At 40.6% G+C, this 21040-nt stretch overlaps 1 protein-coding gene across 2 annotated transcripts; it reads left to right on the top strand.

The window, feature by feature from the left end:
* The first annotated feature begins 3340 nt into the window (after positions 1–3340).
* Positions 3341–7932, top strand: atf3 (activating transcription factor 3). 2 transcript variants are annotated; one of them, XM_037751357.1, is made up of 5 exons: positions 3342–3362; positions 3399–3459; positions 4806–5064; positions 5178–5285; positions 5593–7932. In XM_037751357.1, exons 3-5 carry the CDS (start codon positions 4807–4809, stop codon positions 5890–5892), a joined length of 666 nt encoding a protein of 221 aa, XP_037607285.1. In that variant the 5' UTR covers positions 3342–3362; positions 3399–3459; position 4806; the 3' UTR covers positions 5893–7932. The 2 variants fall into 2 exon arrangements, with proteins under 2 accessions (XP_037607284.1, XP_037607285.1); XM_037751356.1 differs by having other exon boundaries at positions 3341–3459.
* The last annotated feature ends 13108 nt before the right edge of the window (positions 7933–21040 follow it).

Raw genomic sequence — 21040 nt, 5'->3', positions numbered from 1 at the left:
TGGTATTTAAGCAAAATTATATAGTGTGGGGTTACAAATTGATAGATCGCCAATAGAGTAAAAAAATATATATATATAACCACAAATGTCCATGTGCTAATCAATACAAAATTGGCAAGCAGCTACAGAAAAAAGAAAACGAGAAAAAAAAACAAACAGGAAGAAAAAAGAAGTAACAACAAACAACAACAAAAAATCATTTAAATAAAAACGTCTGCGTTTTACATGTTTTGACCTTAATGACCCAGAGTGAACATCGGTTCCTGACGCAACCTGACCTCTACGAGAAAACACAGAAACACTGTCCAAAACACCTGAACAGAGAGGAAGAAACCTCAGGAGAGGATGTAGTACTACTATACTGATTATACCTTAATGTGACGGAGCTACTACTAGTACTACTGCTACTGGTATAATGCCACTACTAACAAAACCACTGCCAACACTTGTATAATACTATAAAGGTTACGACCAGTAAATGTAATACTTGTAATAAGTTCTACTACAGCTGCTTTAGCGTCTCTACTGCCACCTTTACTGGTATTAATGAGTATAATGGTGTGTTTTTAAGGTAGACACTCGTCAGCGCTCCTCTCAGGAAATCCCCGTCTGTCTCAGCAGGTGATTAAACGAGATCAACCGATTAAGACCGATTAAGAAACAGAGGAGTAGTAGATTAAAGTGAAGTCACTAAACTCCTATACAGCATGTCTCAGACCTCACAGGAGCAGAAAGGAAACATGCAAACAAATCTTTACCTTTTCTACCCAGCAGCTGGTCTTCAGGATCATTTCCCTCCGTTGGAGAGGTCATGTCACCTTTAAACAAAATCCTAAATTCACCTTATTAACATGAAGTATATCCCTCCGTGTGCCAGAGTCTCCGTGTTCAACCTGGTGGTTTTATAGCTTTATACTCGGCTGAGGAGATGTCACCACAGAATAAATAACTGCTGTGTGTCACTGAGCTGGAACAGCGTTATTCACTCGTTACTGAGGAATGACTGGAATGGGAGTCCATGTCAGGGTCAACGCAGAGAGAGACGGAGAGAGAGACGGAGAGATAGTACTCCTTTATTTAGCATGATTCATTAGTTTTATTCAGCTTTTTAAATGTTGTTCATGTATCTAAAGGGAACTTTATTCATCTGAATACTGAGTGTGATGGTGTGGGGGAGAAGAGGAGAGGAAAGAGAGGAAGAAATACTGAGATAAAAGTGAGAGAAAGTAGAGGGATGGGAAGGAGAGGAGGAAAAGGGACTAGAAAGAAGGAAACTATATGAGAAAGGAAGGAGACTAGGAGAGAAGGAAAACGAACAATAGAGGAGGAGAAAAAACGAGTTGGGAAAAAGGGGGAGGGAAAGAAAGGAAGAGAGAGGGAGGAAGAGATAGAAGAGAGAAAGAGAGAAAGTGGCATGATGGAGAGATGGAAAAAGTCCGTAGACAATGAGGGAGGAGGAAGAAGAAAAAGAAGAAGAAGAAAAGACAGAAAAAAAGATGTGTGAAAGAATGATGGAGAGAAGGATGGAAGAGGGAGGAAGAAAAGATGAGAGAAGAGAAAAAAAACGAAAGAAGGATGGAGACGAAGAGGAGGAGATGACGGGACAAGTGTATGGGAGAGAAAAAGAAGGAAAAAAGGAGGGATGGAAAGGAAAGGAAGAGAGAGGGAGGAAGAGATTAAAGTAGGAAGAGGGAAAGAGAGAAAGTGGCATGATGGAGGGATGGAAAGAAGGGTGGAAAAAGTCTGTAGACAATGAGGGAGGAAGAAGGCAAAGAAGAGACAGAACAGAACGATGTGGGAAAGAGGGAGAAAATAAAAAGGAAAGGAAAAAAGGATGGAAGAAGTAGAAGAAGAGACGAAAGAAAAAATAGGAAGAGAAAATGTGATGAGATAATGATGGAGGGATGGAGAGACGGATGGAAAAGAAAAGGAGGAGGGGACGGGTGTATGGGTGAGAGAAAAAGGAGAACAACTAGAAAGAAGAAAAAGGAAGGATGGATGGAAAGGAAAGGAAATAAAAAAGAGGAGGAAAGAAATGAGAAAGAAAGAAGGAAGGAAAGAAGAAGGAATGGAAGAGGAGGTAGAAAAGAGGATGAAAGAAAAGAAACAAAACAAAAGCGGCAAGATAATGATGGAGGGAAAGGAGGAAAAGAGAAGAGGAGAAGACTGTGAGGAGATGAAGGAAGGAAGCAGAGAGAGGAGGGAGGAGGGAGGAGAAGACGAGAGGAGGGAGGAGAAGCCGTAGGAGAGATGAGTGAGGGAGGAGAAGAGGAGGGAGGAGACGAGGAGAGGAGGGAGGAGGAGAAGATGAGAGGAGGGAGGAGGAGAGGAGAGGAGGGAGGAGGAGAGGAGAGGAGGGAGGAGAGGAGGAGAGAGAAGATGAGAGGAGGAGAGAGGAGGAGAGAGAAGATGAGAGGAGGATAGAGGAGGAGAGAGGAGAGAGAAGATGAGAGGAGGAGAGAGGAGGAGAGAGGAGATGAGAGGAGGATAGAGGAGGAGAGAGGAGAGAGAAGATGAGAGGAGGGAGGAGGAGAGGAGAGGAGGGAGGAGGAGAGGAGAGGAGGGAGGAGAGGAGGAGAGAGAAGATGAGAGGAGGAGAGAGGAGGAGAGAGAAGATGAGAGGAGGATAGAGGAGGAGAGAGGAGAGAGAAGATGAGAGGAGGATAGAGGAGGAGAGAGGAGAGAGAAGATGAGAGGAGGGAGGAGGAGGAGGTGGAGTATAAAGTATAAAGTATCAGAACATGGAAATACTCCAGTAAAGTAGAAGTACCTCAAAGTTGTATTTAAGTTCTTAGTTACTTTCCACCACTGAGTACATGTTATACTGTTGTGTTTTAAAGCATTCTTTACTCTTCCTGTTGGAACAACATCATGTTAATTATTTAACTGTAAAGTACAATGTGTTTCTGATACCTGCACTGTTTTCTGCATTAAAATACACCGGGATGTTTAAACTGACTGGATGAAGCACAGCCCCACCAAGAAACATGAACACCAGCAGCCACTGGAGGAGAGAGGAAGAGGAGGAGAGAGGAGGGAGGAGAGGAGGGAGGAGAGGAGAGAGGAAAGGAAGGAGGAGAGGAGAGGAGAGGAGAGGAGGGGAATCCTGTCCTGTTATGGCTGATAGAGGAATAGCAGCTGAGCAGCAGCTCTGTGTAGCTGGATTGCATCATCACTGGATAAGTCTCTATAAATAGGATGACGTCACCCCTGTGCACTCCCTCCCCTCCCTCCCTCCTCTCTCCCCTCCTCCTCCCCCCTAGTAGCATTCCAGGTTGCGTCATCAGGCCCCGCCCCTTCAGTCTGTATATAAAAGAGGTGATGCAACGGAACCCACACAAGCGCAACTTTACGCACCAGAACAGCACCAGCAGCTCCACCAGCAGCAGGAACCAGATCAGACCAGAGCGGCTATTAGAGGTTCATTTCTCCGCTGAACGTCCCTCACAGCTTGATCAGGTACGAGAGAGACTCTCCGGAGGCTTCACTGGAACTTATAAACTCTTCAGATTGAATGAAAACATAAAAGAGAAACTCTCTGCGGCTCTAAAGTCAGCGAGAACTTCTTTATTATTATAAAGCTGTTAATTTAATATGTGTAACTCTGTTTAAGAGATTCTGATGTGATTTAGATCTGCTCCGACCATGTTTATATATTATAATGCTTAATATAAAATGGTGAAATCTATTTCGGATGTTTGTGATTTAAAGGTTTTGTGAGTTAAAGTGAAATTTATTTAACTGTTTTCTTAACTTTGGAGTTAATGACAGATTTAAACCTTATTATTTTATTCACTTGTTTTATTGTATTTAACTTTTATTTTATTTTATTTTATTAATCTAGTTTTTACTTCGCACTGTTTTACTATTATTACTGTTATTATAGTTTTTAATTGTATTTTATTATATTTTTAGCATTATTGTCTCAAATTATCAGATTAAATTGTTAAATAGTTTTGTCTTTAAGCACTTTAACTGCACTAACCTGTATGAAAGGAGCTATAACAATAAAGTTTAATTGATTTAGAGGTTTAGTTAAATTAAAACAACTGTTTTTATTCTCAGACAAATGTTTAAATGACACACATATATAACAAAACTTGAGAAATATGTATTTTATTGATTTATTTAATTGATTGTAAATCAGTTACAATGTTACATTAATTGATAAATCAAAAATATTAACTTAACTTACCATGAAGTAGATTAATACCAGTAGAGTGCTTTATTATGGAGATATTAAAGAGAGAATAACTTGTTTTAATACACATTTATTTATTTATATCCTGTATTACAGGATATGAATGTGTTTGTTTTGGTCTCTCGGAGCTGATATCATAATCATCTTATCAAGCTGTCAGTCATAATTCTCCATGAGTCACTGGTCTGTTTAGATAACAAACATTCACTCCTATTAATGATTCGCTTTAATTGTTCAAAAGGAAAATATTTGTTCAAGTTCAGCTGATTCTCCTTCAAAGCCTCTGAGGCCATAAATGATTCCTCCTCTACGTTAACTCTGATAACATTCAACCTCCTTTCTTTGTTTATTATAACTGTTGTGCAATATTTGAGCTCTTTATCATTATTACTCAGCAAAATAAACATCACTCTAATATCTCCATAGTTTAACTGATCTTTGTTTCTTAATAATAATAAGTGTTTAGTGACTTTAACATGTTTAACGGTGTTTTTTGTATCTCTGAATTTTTTTATTTTTTGCACAATATCTTAATAAATTGTATATTTCCTCTTGGTGTTTCTGAGTGACGTGATAATAACGAGTCGTCTCTTTGTGTTTCCAGAATGATGCTGCAGCACCCGGGTCCCTCGCTGGCTGACATCAGCTGCTCCGCCCTGGTGCCCTGCCTTTCGCCGCCGGGCACGCTCACCCTGGACGACTTCACCAACTTCACGCCCATCGTGAAAGAGGAGCTGCGGCTGGCCATCCAGACCAAGCGCCTGTCCAACGGGCTCAGCGCCGACATGAGCTCCGACGGAGCCAGCTCCTGCTCGGACCGAGCCTCGGAGCACCGGACCGGTGGCTCCGGGGTCAGGAGAGAGGTGAGGCAGAGCAGGAACCACAGCCTGTAGTCAAATGTGACTCTGTTTTATAAATGTAGGGTTTATTTTAGGGATGAAAATATTAACAGTTTCTATTTCTTTATGGTTCCCAGTTCACACCTCAGGAGCACGAGAGGAGGAAGAGACGGAGAGAGAGGAACAAAGTTGCTGCTGCAAAGTGCCGCAACAAGAAGAAGGAGAAGACTGAGACTCTGCAGCAGGTCAGTTTACAACTTCTATCAGTTTTAGAAAAGATAACCAAGCTGGAAGGTCAGGCTTTTTTTATAGAAACTCAGTTTTTATTTTATATTTTCACACCACAAAAGTAACTGAGGATAATCAATGTCTGGCTCAAGGATAAAATATGTTAAATGTACAATATGTGATTTAAAAAAACATTCAAAGTCCTTAATTCCAACATTTTTTAGACTGCCTATAGCACAAAGAAGTTTTTCTAACAAAAGCTTTAACATCCAAGATAAAGGTTCAGCATTAACATTTCCTCTTCTTCCCGTCTCTGTTCTGCAGGAGTCTGAGAAACTGGAGACGGTCAACGCCGACCTGAAGGCTCAGATCGAGGAGCTGAAGCAGCAGAAGCAGCAGCTGGTCTACATGCTCAACCTGCACCGGCCGACCTGCATCGTCCGAGCCCAGAACGGCCAAACGCCCGAGGACGAGAGGAACCTCTTCATCCAACACATCAAGGAGAGCAACTTACAACTCCACAACCTCACCTCCTCCATCACCTCCTCCACCACATCCCTCTCCACAGTCGCCCCTCTAGAAGGAGGACTGCTGACCCTCGATCACATCCACTGTCACATATGAGTGTTTTAGCCGCTTTTCTAAGACTTTACAAAGCTGCCGTCGACGCAGCACGAACTGTTGGAGAAGCTGGTGGAGCCGCCGAACAGACTCACGACCTGAGAATGACAGTGATGATAAAATGCCATTCGGATGACCCCTCGGTCTCATCCACAAAGCTGCTAGAGAGACCTCCCGCTCCCTGAAGCCGGAGCTGCTGATTGGACAGGACGTGACACACAAGGGACAGCAACCTTCAGCATTATGTTTTAGTTTTTTAACATTACAAACAGTCAGGGCCAAGACGGATGCCAAAGCACTAAAAAAACAAAACAAAAACATTGTTTTTTTTTATTTACTGGTATTTTGAAAGGATGAAAGTTTCATTTAGTGTCTGATTTTTGTACCAAAGCGTGATTTTCAAGGTGATCAAGGCACATAAAGTAGACGCAGGTCGACCGTGTGAGTGTGTACAGACATCTGTTTGAGCTGCAAGTCGCCGACTTTAAAAAGAGACGTTGTTGTTTGTGCTTAGCGTATGAAATATATTTATTAAGTAACTACTGTATGACTTGTAATTGCCGTATCAACCCTGTCTGTCTGCTAAATACGCTGCTACTACTACTAACCACTCAGGACCTATGCTGGATGCAGAAGTTGTTGTTTTAAGAGCTAACCTCTCCAAAAAAAAGTCAAGTTGTTTGCTGTCAGGGCAGCAGTAGCAGTTACAAAAGGGAAATGTACTTTGCAGACAGGGTTTAAAATTCTGAACTTAAAGAAAAAGCATAGTAAAAAATTACAATATCATCCCATATGCAGATGATACTTTACTTTCCGTAGCAATTTGAAATTCGCTGGCAAGCAAAATTGTCCCAAAAAAACACAATACTGTATATAATTTCACAAGTACACTTTATTTATCACTGCGTTCCCTCTTAAGATGAACAGAACTAGTGTTGCTTTTTACATCTTCCATGACGATGAAGCTCCACGAGTGTTATGTTGTTTTCTACCTAAAATCTCGTATATTGTATTAACTTTGTGCTACTGTATGTAAAACACCGGATGCCTCCTTTTTGGTCTTGGACAGTGCAAAACAAAGGATTATTTTCTAAAAGTGTATTTTTGTTAATGAGATTTGGTTTGGAAGTTGTGTTCACAAGATATCGTTAGCTAGGTATCGGAAGTGTTGCATCGGCTTCCAGCTGGTCCTTTTAACACACGCCTGACTCTGGAGTTATGCAAGATGATGTGATGTTAGAACTGTGTGTGTGTGATGAACTTTATCCAGGCTTCAACTCACTGCCAAATATTTCTTCCCCTCCTCTCTGCTTGCTTTAGAGTGGAATCATCCCTCAAGAGAAATGTGGTTTATTGCACAAGGCGGTGTAATGAACGAGAGTTAAGAAGCTATGTTTCTTGTCAATTACTAAACATGGCATCAATCTAAAGTGTCCATCAATAGACAAACATCTGAAACCCTCTTCTCCCTCAGTCATTGCACGTCAGTAGAGAAACTCTCAGTATTTGAATAATTGTCAGTGAGCAGACTGAACATCATGTTAGCATCATTAGTGTCTATCTTAAAGGTTTGTCACCATTGTGAGCTCATAACAGAAGAGTGATATGATTTATGTAAGAGCAGCACATTACTGTCACGGTGAGGACTGAAGTTTTATATTTTATGTTTGCATGGTAGAAGAAGGTTTATATTGTTTATCGTGTGTGTTATATGAGCAAAGAACTTGAGAGTGGCAGGGTTAAAGGGACGCAGGCGTTCACAGCGTGTATGTAATGTTGTTCATTGTCCCGTTGCTAGTCGTGGCTAGATAGCTAATAATAATAAGCACTGAGTTGGATGTATTCTATTGTGCCTACTTCTACTGGAGGCTGTCTTTGTTTCTGTAGCTGCTCGACTGTTGGAGCATCTTAGCCTGAATGAATAAACCGTAGGCTGTCAGGTACAACTGCACTGCTACTACCAACGTGTACTTCCATCTTTGTGATCTGTCAACTTTTGTTTTTGATACTTTGTTAATTAAAAATATGTTCTGCAAAATGTAACCGCTCATGGTGACGTTTTCTTTGGGAAATAATCTAATATGATTCGTATGGACAATAGTCGTCAATGCACAAAATACTGTTCTGTTTCTATACAATAACAATGTTTAGTACTTAATAATGCTGTTAAACTAGAGGCTCTGATCTCATTATATTAAAGCTACATCACATATTCTTCATATAAAAATATATATTCTAGGGCTAATTGATTAAAATATTTAATCGCAATTAATCGCATGAATGTACCTTAAAGGGAGATTTGTCAAGTATTTAATCCTCTTATCAACATGGGAGTGGACAAATATGCTGCTTCATGCAAATGTATGTATATATTTATTATTGTAAATCAATTAACAACACAAAACAATGACAGATATTGTCCAATATTGTCCATTTTCATTCACATATCTGGAGGTCAGAGTTTCAGAAAGTCACAGTTTTTCCTCGCCAAACTTTAGCGTAACTTCGTAGCGTTATTTAACCTCCTCCTACAAGCTAGTATGGCATGGTTGGTACCGATGGATTCATCAGGTTTTCTAGTTTACTATGATATCAGTATCTTCACTCTAGCTTTAAAACTGAGCCGCTACAACCTAAAAATCACGTTAATGCGTTAGAGAAATTAGTGGCGTCAAAACAAATTTGCATTAACGCGTTATTATTATAACTTTGACAGCCGTAGTGTCAAATAAATATAGTGGAATAAAAGAACAATAATTGCTTCTGAATTGTCGTGGAGTAGAAGTATAATGTAGCATTAAATGGAAACACTCAAGTAAAGTACAAGTACCTCAGAATTGTACTTCATTACAGTAAATGTATTTATAGTTTCATTCCACCACTGCACCACTAAAACTCCTGGAGCTACATTTCATCAAGTTTACACCAAATTTAGTTCATGATAGATAGATAGATGGATAGATAGATGGATAGATAGATAGATAGATAGATAGATAGATAGATAGATAGATGGATAGATAGATGGATAGATAGATAGATAGATAGATAGATAGATAGATGGATAGATGGATAGATAGATAGATAGATAGATAGATAGATAGATAAATAGATACTCTATTGATCCCGAAGGAAATGTAGGCATCCAGTAGTTTAAACAACACGTGACGTGACGGTGTGCCAGTCGTAGTGCAAATAGTGCAAGAGTACTGAATATAGTAGTGTATATTATAGTGTATGAAACAGTAGTGTAATGTAATAGTATAATAGTAGTATAGATGTATAATATTATAATACAAGAAGATGTGAGAAATGATGAGAAGATATAATATAAGACATAATAATAATAATATATAGGTGTAGTATAGGTTAATACAACAATAATACTTATACTATTGATGGTACTATATATATATAATATGTATGTAAACAATGTAAACTACACAAACAATAACAGATATGAATACAAATATCATTAGGCGGGTCCTCAAAAAGCCAAACATCTTATTTTTTATACTCCATAACATTTTAACCAATGATTACAGGTACAGGTGTGTAATTTGTTAAAAACGTAACTAAACTCTGGAACACAAGAAACACACATGAGAAACATGAATTGTTAAAGGTAACCCTTCACACCTGTGACCCGGTGTCGGTGGGTTTGTTGTTCTTTGAGCATATTTCACATCTTATCTTCACAGATAACAAACATTAGCTCATCTCTTCCCTCTCCGTCTCTGAACAGCTGACATGTCCAGTCTTGTCTCTCTCTCTCTTCAGCACAAACAGCTGCTCTGAGCTCACAGCAGGAAGTTAGTAGGTGAACTTGTGTTTATGTTTTCTACATGAAGGGACGAACCACCAAATTAAACGTTTTATTTCCTCTTACAGCAGCGTCCCCGTGTTTATCTGGGAATGTGTGCTCATTAAAATCCATTTAGAACAATCAGTGTTGGTTTTCTTCTTATATATGTGTATATTTTCCTAAATCCTTTAATAAGACATTGCAGAGTTGATGCTGATTGTGTGACAAAACTTGTGTTTAATTCTCAAAGTAAAACAGAAGCCAACAGCTGCTGAGGGCGCTAATAGATTATTTAAGCCTGTTATCTCAAAATGTAAATATATTTTTAGGGCTGTCAAACTTAACGTGATAATAACACGTTAACGCAAATATTGTTTTGACTCCATTAATTTCTTTACCGCATTAATGCAACTTCAGTTTTTGTACTTTAAGTACATTTTGATGCTAATACTTTTGACTTTTACTCAAGTAAAATGTTGAACTCAGGACTTTTACTCGTAACAGAGTACAATTACACTGTGGTATTATTACTTTTACTTAAAAGTAAAGGTGATACCTCTTCCACCACTGGAGATGTGTCGGAAAAAATAGCCGTAAATTAAAAAAAAAGAAATGGTGGAAATTCTGATGAGGTTTGTGTAAATTTCCCGTTTGTAATTTAACTAAAATAAGAAACAGATTTGAGCTTTAACTCCCCACCTACATGCTAGATGGGCGAGGTTCACGCACGAGTTTCTGACGATCCCACTAAAGAAAGTCAGCTAATTGTCCTGAAGCAGTGAACCCACGCAAAGATGATGAAAGCAAACACTAAACTACGTCACCACGGTTTAATAATGCGCAGCTGTTATCAGGAGTTTCTTTACTAACGCTGATAGATCTATAGACTGACTGGTTTCATTAAAATAAAATAAAATAAAGGTGAAATGAGGTCAGTCGAGATGAGAGCAGACATGTTCACGAGACGCTGTGAATACTAAGAGCCGAGCTGAGCGGCGCTGTGAGAACGTGGGCGGTGGTGCGTTGCTGGAGGGAAATGTTTCAACCTGCTTCAGTATTGTTTGATTCACTTGAACTGGTATGTTAATTATAACGTTTAACATCTCCAGGAATCACATCCCCCCTCGGCTCTGCTCCGCTCAGGTAACTTCCTCTACCTGTTCTCTTAGATCAGTCGCCAGAGAAACATGTTTATGTTACTGGAAACCACGAATACGTTGAATGTCAATGTCTTTACATTCGGTCAGAGCAAGTGACGTAGTATATTGAGCGACCTTTCTTCAAAGTTACGTGGTATAATAACGAGTATAAGAAGCAAGAAAGTTCACAAAGGGCGGGTGGTATTAGTGATGGATGGGTCAAAAAAAACACAAGACTATTCATCCAGGAGGCTGTTTGTGTCCCGTGTGAAACCAAAAGTAAACTTAGTAAACTTAATAATTACACAATGTTGTTTTACGCAACATTGCTTTACGCAACGTTGTTTTACGCAACATTGTTTTACGCAACATTGTTTTACGCAACATTGTTTTACGCAACATTGTTTTACGCTGTTACATTATTATTTTAATACAAACTATGATCTTTTTTCTGACCTTAACCAAGTAGTTCTGTTGCCTAAACTTAACCAATTGTTTGACAACGTTAACCACGGGGCGTTGTGCGGTTCTGTGAGATACTACGAGGCTGATATGAAACAAACTACACTTTATTTAGAAGGAGGATTTCTTCCATTATAATATCTTTACTGTTATTAGTTACATCTGCATTTAACAAGTAGAAATATTTTTATTGAAAGGAAATATGTTTATTTCTTCTGTCTTGTAAATGGATGATTTAAAATTGTTTCTTTTCAAGAATAATATTTTGTGTGGTTCTTGCGTGCTTTGAGAGGTGAACTCAGGTTCAGCAGCTTTTCTGAAGACTTCTATTAAATGGTTTTAATGGGAACGCCGCGAGCAGAAACATTAGTGGTACGAACAGGATCCAACATGAAGCTGTTTCTGATGTAAATGCTGAAACACAGTTCTCAGTATATTTCTGGTTTCTTTTATTCCAGGAAAAACGTGTTCTTCAGTGCACTGCTCCTCGCGGTTTCCGGTCATGTTGCTTTTCAAAAGCGGATTCTTAGAATTTAAGTTACATCATTTATGGTAATGAATGTTTTTCCAACTCATTCTTCAAAATCTTACCGTAAACAATGAGGAAGTATTCTGATCTTTTACCAAAGTCAAATATAACACTGTAAAAGTCCTGCGTTGAAAATGTTCCTTCGGTAAAAGTTTGTCTGTCAGTTGTTGAGTTGATTGGAGGTTTATTCAGATCGCCTGTTGAGCAGGATGTGAAGGTCTGATGACTCCTGATGAACGACTGAGAGCAGCTTGGTGTGTTTCCTTCTTGGCCAATCAGGTTGTGACGACGCCTTTTTCTTTAGGTCTAAAGAGAGGAGAGGAACTACTCGCCTGGGTCAGTCTGATCCTTCCTCCACTTAATGCAGACCTCATTTCAGCAGATTTAAGTTGTTTTGAGATTTCTTTGCTGTCTTAACTTTTCTGATTGAAGATGATTTTGAGCGTTCTGAAGCATAGCTGGAGTGAATATTAAAGAACACTTTTAGGTTACCTGCATCAGGGCAGACCTTAGTGCTGTTCATGTCAGTGGGCTGACTGTGGGTCTGAGAAGTGAAGCCAATGCAAGCTAGAGTGAAACTAAAAACCTGATGGATCCATCGGTACCAACCATGTCATACCAGCTGGTCATGAAGGAGGTTAAATAACGCTCCAAACTTACTAAAACTAAATTCTGGCGAGGAAAAACTGTCATGTCCATTATCATTATTGACCTCTAAGTTATGACTTTCTTCTCGTAATATTCTGATTTTATTGTGTAAATCTCAGATGTTTTTCCCTCAATGTGGTCCTAATACTCCGTAGTACATTGTCTCTTTGTCCCTCACTGCATTAGACTGGTATACTATATACTTAGACTATAAACTGTGTTACCTTCATCACAATGATCACATGTTTTGCGGCTCCAGACAGATTTTTTTAATTTATTTTTCTGCCTAAAATGTCTCTTTTGATCAGGGGTCAGCAACCTTTACTATCACAGACCTCTATCACTATAGAGGGTTTATCATAACCTCTCAGAGGAGAAATACAGTCGGTTCTCACTGCAAGCAGAAGTGGGAAGTTTCCGCCCTCTCACACGGTACAGTAGAGAGTTTATTCTCGGGTCAGCTGAGGTCGCAGGTTGAGGTCACAGTTAGCTGTTCTCTAACCAGACGTGGTTCCAGGAAGTGATCCCAGTTTTCACCGCTAACTTTGATCACGCTTATTATTCACCAGGAGATTTCTATCCTTGTTTCACTGGAGAGAGAAACCTGAACTCTTCAAGTGGCCTGGAGTCCAGACCTGGAGTCCACACCTGGAGTCCAGACCTGGAGTCCAGACCTGGAGTCCAGACCTGAAGTCCAGACCTGGAGGCGGCTGTTCGTCCCACACGGGATGTTGGCCAATATGAGGCCAAAGTACACACACACACACACACACACACACACACACACATGGAGGGGAGGAGGGTGAACCGGAGAGGAAGATGCTTTGTCATTGTGGGAGAAACTGATGCAACTCCATGACAAGCGGAGGCAAAGTGACTGATGCAACATCGGTGTCATAATCTCTGACCAGCAGCATCCTGTGTGGTGGGGTCAAAGGTCACAGCTAAACACACACCGAGCACACAAACATAGATTTATAGGTTTTATGAGGTAAAATAAAGTCCTTGACTGTGTCTCAACTCACCGTACTTACACTTGCAATTTTAAGTGCGTTCACAATGAGATGTGTGGTGAAATGCACTCAAAGTACCAGGATGTTGCACTCAAAGTACCAGGATGTTGCACTCAAAGTACCAGGATTTTGTACTCAAAGTACCAGGATGTTGTACTCAAAGTACCAGGATGTTGTACTCAAAGTACCAGGATTTTGTACTCAAAGTACCAGGATGTTGCACTCAAAGTACCAGGATTTTGTACTCAAAGTACCAGGATTTTGTACTCAAAGTACCAGGATTTTGTACTCAAAGTACCAGGATGTTGTACTCAAAGTACCAGGATGTTGTACTCAAAGTACCAGGATGTTGCACTCAAAGTACCAGGATGTTGTACTCAAAGTACCAGGATGTTGTACTCAAAGTGTGGAACACTGGACACTTCTCACCCTCAGCGGTCGCCTTCTTTTGCTGGAGTCGTCACGTTTGTCGGCGCTAAAAAGAGACACACAGAGAGGGAGGGGAGGTGGATAGGTCCAACAAACACAGGGCTTTCATCCATCCAGGACTGTTTGTGTCTCGTGTGTAAAGAGTCACTTTCACTTTGCAACTTTTTCTTTAATTCACAACATTAAAGCTGCAATAGTCAGTATATTATTGGCATCATTGGGCAAAAACATCCCATAATAACCTTTCAGCATATTGTAATTCAAGTGTTCTGAGAGAAAACTAGACTTGTGCTCCTCCTCATGGCTCTGTTTTCAGGCTTTACAACATCTAGCCCGTGGCGGGAGACTTTGACCAATCACAGGTCATTACAGAGAGAGAGAGCGTTCCTATTGGCTGTGCTCCGGTCATGTGACGGCGTTCCTTCACCAGATTTCACAATGGCGGCGGCGTCACAAACGTTTTCATTCTACAGCTAAAGCGTGCACTACAAGATGATTCTGAGAACATCTGAGGAGAGAAATAGGCATTAACGTAACAGAATATTGATTCATATTTGATCAGCGCTGCCTAGTTTGATCGGAGTTCAGAGTGATTGACAGCCGGCTCTCAGAGACGGCAGCTGGACAGCAGACCTCAGATCAGCTCTGACTGCTTGTTTTCCTCCGGTCTGTGAAATCTTGCAGATGCCGTTAGGAGCACCGGAGGACACCGGAGGAACATGATGTTTTTCAGGTTACGTGTCTCATGCACTACTGTCACCATATAGAGACTGTTTTATAAAAGTAACTTTTTTTAATCATATGCTCCGATCTGCCTCCTGATGCTTTAATCACGTGTTTACTGCGAGCAGAAAGTGCCGCCGAGGGGTCTGACGGAGTGTCGGTATGAGACGAGCTGGGATGAGAACATGGCCGGTAGGGTACGCTCACATGCACGAACATGCACTAAAACATCACTCCTCTATATCTCAACAAAGCAAATAGTTGTTATAGCTCCACTGGGTGACACATCACAGCTGTTTACTCTCTCATGTTCTGACATATTAACAGAGAACAAGGAACAAAGTTTAAGGAAGTTACACTGAACAAAACAGAGCATGAATAAATTATACATTAGATCTGTTTTCACTTAATAATTACATAAACATATGAGTTTAACAACATGTTGACACCATTATTCATCACTTCATTTATTTAAATCAAAGTTCCTTTTAAAGACACAAGGAAGTAAAACAGGCAATAAAATCATAGAGAGGGAGAAATAGAAGGAAGGACAAACTATTTGATCACGAACAGATTATAAACAAGATCAGTGAAAACAAGGAATTACAAAATAGGAGTTATAAAACCCCAGAAGAGGAGGAGGAAGTAAAGCGACCTCCTAAAAGGACTGTCAAGGGGAAAACCGGCCATGTTTAGTTTTCACTGTTACTCTGATAGATGTTATCACACTTTGGTCTCCTCTGTTTATTACAGATGTTGTGCAACAGGTAAGAAAAGCAGATGTGTTTACAGTCAGAACGGTATATTTTCTTCAGTTGCACATACTGTATATTCCACAACATGATGCAACAACACGGCTTGCCAGCTCTTGTTTGCTTTGGTGGTGATGCTGTAATAAACTCTGCTGCTGTTAAGACACTTTTAAATTCTCCCGCTGCTGCTGCTGTTACTGCTGCTACTGCTGTTACTGTTACTGCTGCTGCTGTTACTGTTACTGTTACTGCTGTTACTGCTGCTACTGTTACTGCTGTTACTGCTGTTACTGCTACTGCTGTTACTGTTACTGCTGCTGTTACTGCTGCTACTGCTGTTACTGTTACTGCTGCTGCTGTTACTGTTACTGCTACTGCTGTTACTGTTACTGCTACTGTTACTGCTGTTACTGCTGTTACTGCTACTGCTGTTACTGTTACTGCTACTGTTACTGCTGTTACTGCTGCTGCTGTTACTGTTACTGCTACTGCTGTTACTGTTACTGCTACTGTTACTGCTGTTACTGCTGCTGCTGTTACTGTTACTGCTACTGCTGTTACTGTTACTGCTACTGTTACTGCTGTTACTGCTGTTACTGCTACTGCTGTTACTGTTACTGCTGCTGATGTTACTGTTACTGTTACTGCTGTTACTGCTGCTACTGTTACTGCTGTTACTGCTGTTACTGCTACTGCTGTTACTGTTACTGCTGCTGTTACTGCTGCTACTGCTGTTACTGTTACTGCTGCTGCTGTTACTGTTACTGTTACTGCTGTTACTGCTGCTACTGTTACTGCTGTTACTGCTGTTACTGCTACTGCTGTTACTGTTACTGCTGCTGTTACTGCTGCTACTGCTGTTACTGTTACTGCTGCTGCTGTTACTGTTACTGCTACTGCTGTTACTGTTACTGCTACTGTTACTGCTGTTACTGCTGTTACTGCTACTGCTGTTACTGTTACTGCTACTGTTACTGCTGTTACTGCTGCTGCTGTTACTGTTACTGCTACTGCTGTTACTGTTACTGCTACTGTTACTGCTGTTACTGCTGCTGCTGTTACTGTTACTGCTACTGCTGTTACTGTTACTGCTACTGTTACTGCTGTTACTGCTGTTACTGTTACTGCTGCTGATGTTACTGTTACTGTTACTGCTGTTACTGCTGCTACTGTTACTGCTGTTACTGCTGTTACTGCTACTGCTGTTACTGTTACTGCTGCTGTTACTGCTGCTACTGCTGTTACTGTTACTGCTGCTGCTGTTACTGTTACTGCTACTGCTGTTACTGTTACTGCTACTGTTACTGCTGTTACTGCTGTTACTGCTACTGCTGTTACTGTTACTGCTACTGTTACTGCTGTTACTGCTGTTACTGCTACTGCTGTTACTGTTACTGCTGCTGCTGTTACTGTTACTGTTACTGCTACTGTTACTGCTGTTACTGCTGTTACTGCTACTGCTGTTACTGTTGCTGCTGCTGTTACTGCTGCTACTGCTGTTACTGTTACTGCTGCCACTGTTACTGTTACTGCTACTGCTGTTACTGTTACTGCTGCTGTTACTGCTGCTACTGCTGTTACTGTTACTGCTGCTGATGCTGCTGCTGCTGTTACTGCTGTTACCGCTGCTGCTGCTATTACTGTTACTGCTGTTGCTGCTGCTGTTGTTACTGTTACTGCTGTTACTGCTTCTCTTACTGTTGCTGCTGCTGCTGTTACTGTTACTGCTGCTGTTACTGCTGCTACTGCTGTTACTGTTACTGCTGCTGATGCTGCTGCTGCTGTTACTGCTGTTACTGCTGCTGCTGCTATTACTGTTACTGCTGTTGCTGCTGCTGTTACTGTTACTGCTGTTACTGCTGCTCTTACTGTTGCTGCTGCTGCTGTTACTGTTACTGCTGTTGCTGCTGCTGCTACTGCTGCTGCTGTTACTGTTACTGTTACTACTATTACTGCTGCTGATGTTACTGCTGCTGTTACTGTTACTGCTGCTGCTGCTTCACAACAACAACAACAGGAAATAAAGCCTGAGTCGGGATCAGTGGCCGGTGCTAACAAGACTGTATAATAACAGCAGTAGATTAGTTTTATATATTTTACTGGAAGAGGTTTAACAAGGAGATGCACAGTAAACACCTGCCTACGTGGTGCAGGTGTTACACCAGTATGAAACCTGGCAAAGGACTTCAAATCACCTCTTTAGGAACCTTTTGATTCTGACATGAAGACAACAGACGGGATGTTTCTACAGCGATAGGGACATATTTCTAATAAATGTGTGGGCCGACTGCACCCATGACCATTCCAGGGAACTGAGTTGTAACGGTGTCCGAGGAGGGCGAGGGTTTCACATGGGTAATGGTACGGGGAGAAGGAGGAGGAGGAGGAAGAAGAGGAAGAGTAGAAAACCAGAGGGGGAAACGGTGGTATTAAAGGTTTCTCGATTTCTCCATTTTAACATGAAATGAGTCAAAACTCTTCTGGGAAAACGTCTAATAACATCCGATGTGACTTTTCTCTCTCAGACCCGTAATGTCTAAACCAGTTAGATCATCGGTGACGGACTGATTCTTCTCAGCTGGTCTTCATCTGTGGAGTCTGTCACCAAATCTGCTAAAAATCAAGGACTCTTTTAAATTTGGACTAAAACCAACATTTTGTCGACATCATTAACCCTCTGAGACCCACGAGGGTGAAGAGATAGAGACAAATATCGTATAAAACTATAACACCTGATGAATCCATCGGTACCATCCATGTCATGGTAGTTTGTCGGGAAGGAGGTTAAATATCGCTCCAAAGTTACGCTAAATTCTGGTGAGGAAAAACTGGCGATGGACGGATCAGACTAGAGACCTAGAGCATTCAGAGGATGGATGGATCAGACTAGAGACCTAGAGCATTCAGAGGATGGATGGCTCAAACTAGAGACCTAGAGCATTCAGAGGATGGAGGGATCAGACTAGAGACCTAGAGCATTCAGAGGATGGATGGATCAAACTAGAGACCTAGAGCATTCAGAGGATGGATGGATCAAACTAGAGACCTAGAGCATTCAGAGGATGGATGGATCAAACTAGAGACCTAGAGCATTCAGAGGATGGATGGATCAGACTAGAGACTTAAGTATCTGAACACTTCCTCCACCACTGCTCAAATCCATTAAAGAGCAGTATTTATATAAAGACTTGCAAGGCAACACCAGTGAGGTTAACAAGTTCAGTATAAACTTCTTACTTTAACTTCCATGGAGATGATCTTTATTGTTTTTATCTTATTTATTTGTAATCATTTAGTGAGAAGTATATCTGTGACATTCATCACCAAGCTCTCAGGCCTGGTAATCTATTGGCACAGCTGTTACTGTTCCAGAGAAGTTATTGAGAATCGACTCCACAGTTCAGTAGAAGTGTGAGTATTTGAAGGGTTGGAGGTGTGTGTTTCTGTGTGTGTGTGTGCGTGTGTGTGTGTGTGTGTGTGTGTGTGTGTGTGTGTGTGTGTGTGTGTGTGTGCGTGCGTGCGTGTGTGTGTGTGTGTGTGTGTGTGTCTGTGTGTGTGTGTGTGTGTGACTGTGTTTGTGTGTCTGCGTGTGTGTGTATGTGTGTGTGTGTGCATGTGCGTGTGTGTGTGTGTGTGTGTGTGTGTGTCTGTGTCTGTGACTGTGTGTGTGTGTGTGTGTACTGATAAGACTCAGAGATATCAGACTATCAATCACTTCACTGTCTAATTTGAAACAGCAAAGATGCAAAACTTTAAGAAACAAAATGCCAAATGAAATGAAACATTTCTAAAGAGTTTTGTCTGCAGTAGTTGTTCCTGGTGAATTCAGCTGCTAAATTTAATTTAGTTTTCCCAAAATATTCACCTGGCAACGAATCCAACGGTCTCCTGGCAATCGCCTATATTGCCTATACTTGGGATGCACTGATACCGATACCAGTATCGGGTATCGGGTCCGATACTGTGCTCATGTACTCGTACTCGCAAAACGGCACCGATACCACTTTACGGTAGCGTGACCCTCTCGTCACCATCTCTCGGGTGCTCACGCTTCACCTCCCCGACGGTGCGGGCGAGACGGGCCGGTGGTGCGCCCGGTCCCGCTGGGCCGGGATCCCACCTCAGCCGGCGCGCGCCGTCCTTCATTGCACCACGAGGTTTTGCTTGCACCCTCTGACTCGCGCATGCTTAGACTCCTTGGTCCGTGTTTCAAGACGGGTCGGGTGGGTTGCCGACATCGCCGCAGACCCCTGGCGCCAAGCCGCATACGAGCCGGTGGCGGCGCACTGCCTCGTATGCGGGACTCCCCAGTCTGCCGTGTGTCGCTCACACCCTCCAGCTGGCTGTTAACGAGGCTCTTTAGGCTCAGAGAAGTACTCGTATCGGTACTCGGTATCGGAGAGTACCCAAATGTAAGTACTTGTACTCGGTCTGAATGAAGTGATATCGGTGCATCCCTAGCCTACGCCTTAAGCCAGCCCTGTGCGTCGATATCGTGCACCAACGGCCGTGACAAAGTGTTGGTATCTGACATCCTGGGAATGAGACCACTGCCTTGATGCTGTGAGTTATAGCTCAACTTTTTCCACAGTGCAACATCAACAGGAAACACATCGCGTTGGCTAATCAAATACATGCACTTTTGATGACATTTCTTTGTGTGAATTTGTAGGTTTTAGCAACCTAAATGATCTCATTAATAGTTGGTATTTTACTACTTTTAGGATAAGAATATAAATAAATAGGTGCTGCAGTGTTTCTCCACCAGATTTGTATTCCTGGAAATGTTTCGAAGGCTCTGAAAGATCATTTAGAACTTCATGTTAGGAAATCAAATTTACATAAAGTCAACTTCTCACCGCCTGAATCAACGCAGCTGCACCTCAGAGATCTGTCTGAACGCCGCCTGAAGAGACTCACTGTAGGAGATGACATCATCTCCTGTCTGTTAACAAGCATTTTAACTTTCTACCTGAGAAATCACCAAGAACTGATTCAGGACTTCACCAGAAGTCTCTCAATATTTATTCATGTGGAACGAACCGGTCACACTTCATAATAAGCATCTTTTATAAATGGTGAATTTATAATTAATTAAACTTAGTTAATAGTTATTTTAATGTTATCAAACAATGAAATGATAATTAATAATGTTTGCTAATTATTAGTAATGCTATAATTTATGTTATTTTAACCGTTTATTGTTGTACACATTATAATATTTTATATATATATATATATTTGTTTATCAAAATATTATTATAAACCTTTAAGATTTTTTTGTAAAATATGTATAAACATTATTTATATAGATAGTTAATACTTAATTGTCAATGGTTAATAACAGGTTTCTGGTCCATCTATCTATTTCATGTTTATAGATGTTTTACAAATGATTTCTTAAATGTTTATAAATAATTTTGTAATTATTAATAAATAATTAACATAGTATATAAAATGTCATAATGCGTGCAACATTAATAGATAATAGATTAGATTAATAGATACTTACAGAATGTAATTATCAGCTTTGATACAATATATAATTTATTTAATAAGTAATTATTTCATATTACAATAACTAATGATAAAATAACTTATTAATTATAGCATTATTAATAAGTAGTAAACATTATTAATTATCATTTCATAAC

Source organism: Sebastes umbrosus, chromosome 18 (genome assembly GCF_015220745.1).
Source record: "Sebastes umbrosus isolate fSebUmb1 chromosome 18, fSebUmb1.pri, whole genome shotgun sequence".
In the NCBI taxonomy this organism is placed as follows: Eukaryota; Metazoa; Chordata; class Actinopteri; order Perciformes; family Sebastidae; genus Sebastes; species Sebastes umbrosus.
Note: the sequence above shows the minus strand (reverse complement) of the source record. Positions and strands in the feature narration are given on the sequence as shown.

What these genes read in the sequence shown, in the direction of transcription:
- atf3 (XM_037751356.1), top strand. Translation starts at nt 4,807, where the DNA reads ATGATGCTGCAGCACCCGGGTCCCTCGCTGGCTGACATCAGCTGCTCC. An exon ending in GCTCCGGGGTCAGGAGAGAG is followed by an intron (nt 5,065 to 5,177) that starts GTGAGGCAGAGC and finishes TATGGTTCCCAG; the next exon opens with TTCACACCTCAGGAGCACGA. An exon ending in AGACTGAGACTCTGCAGCAG is followed by an intron (nt 5,286 to 5,592) that starts GTCAGTTTACAA and finishes TCTGTTCTGCAG; the next exon opens with GAGTCTGAGAAACTGGAGAC.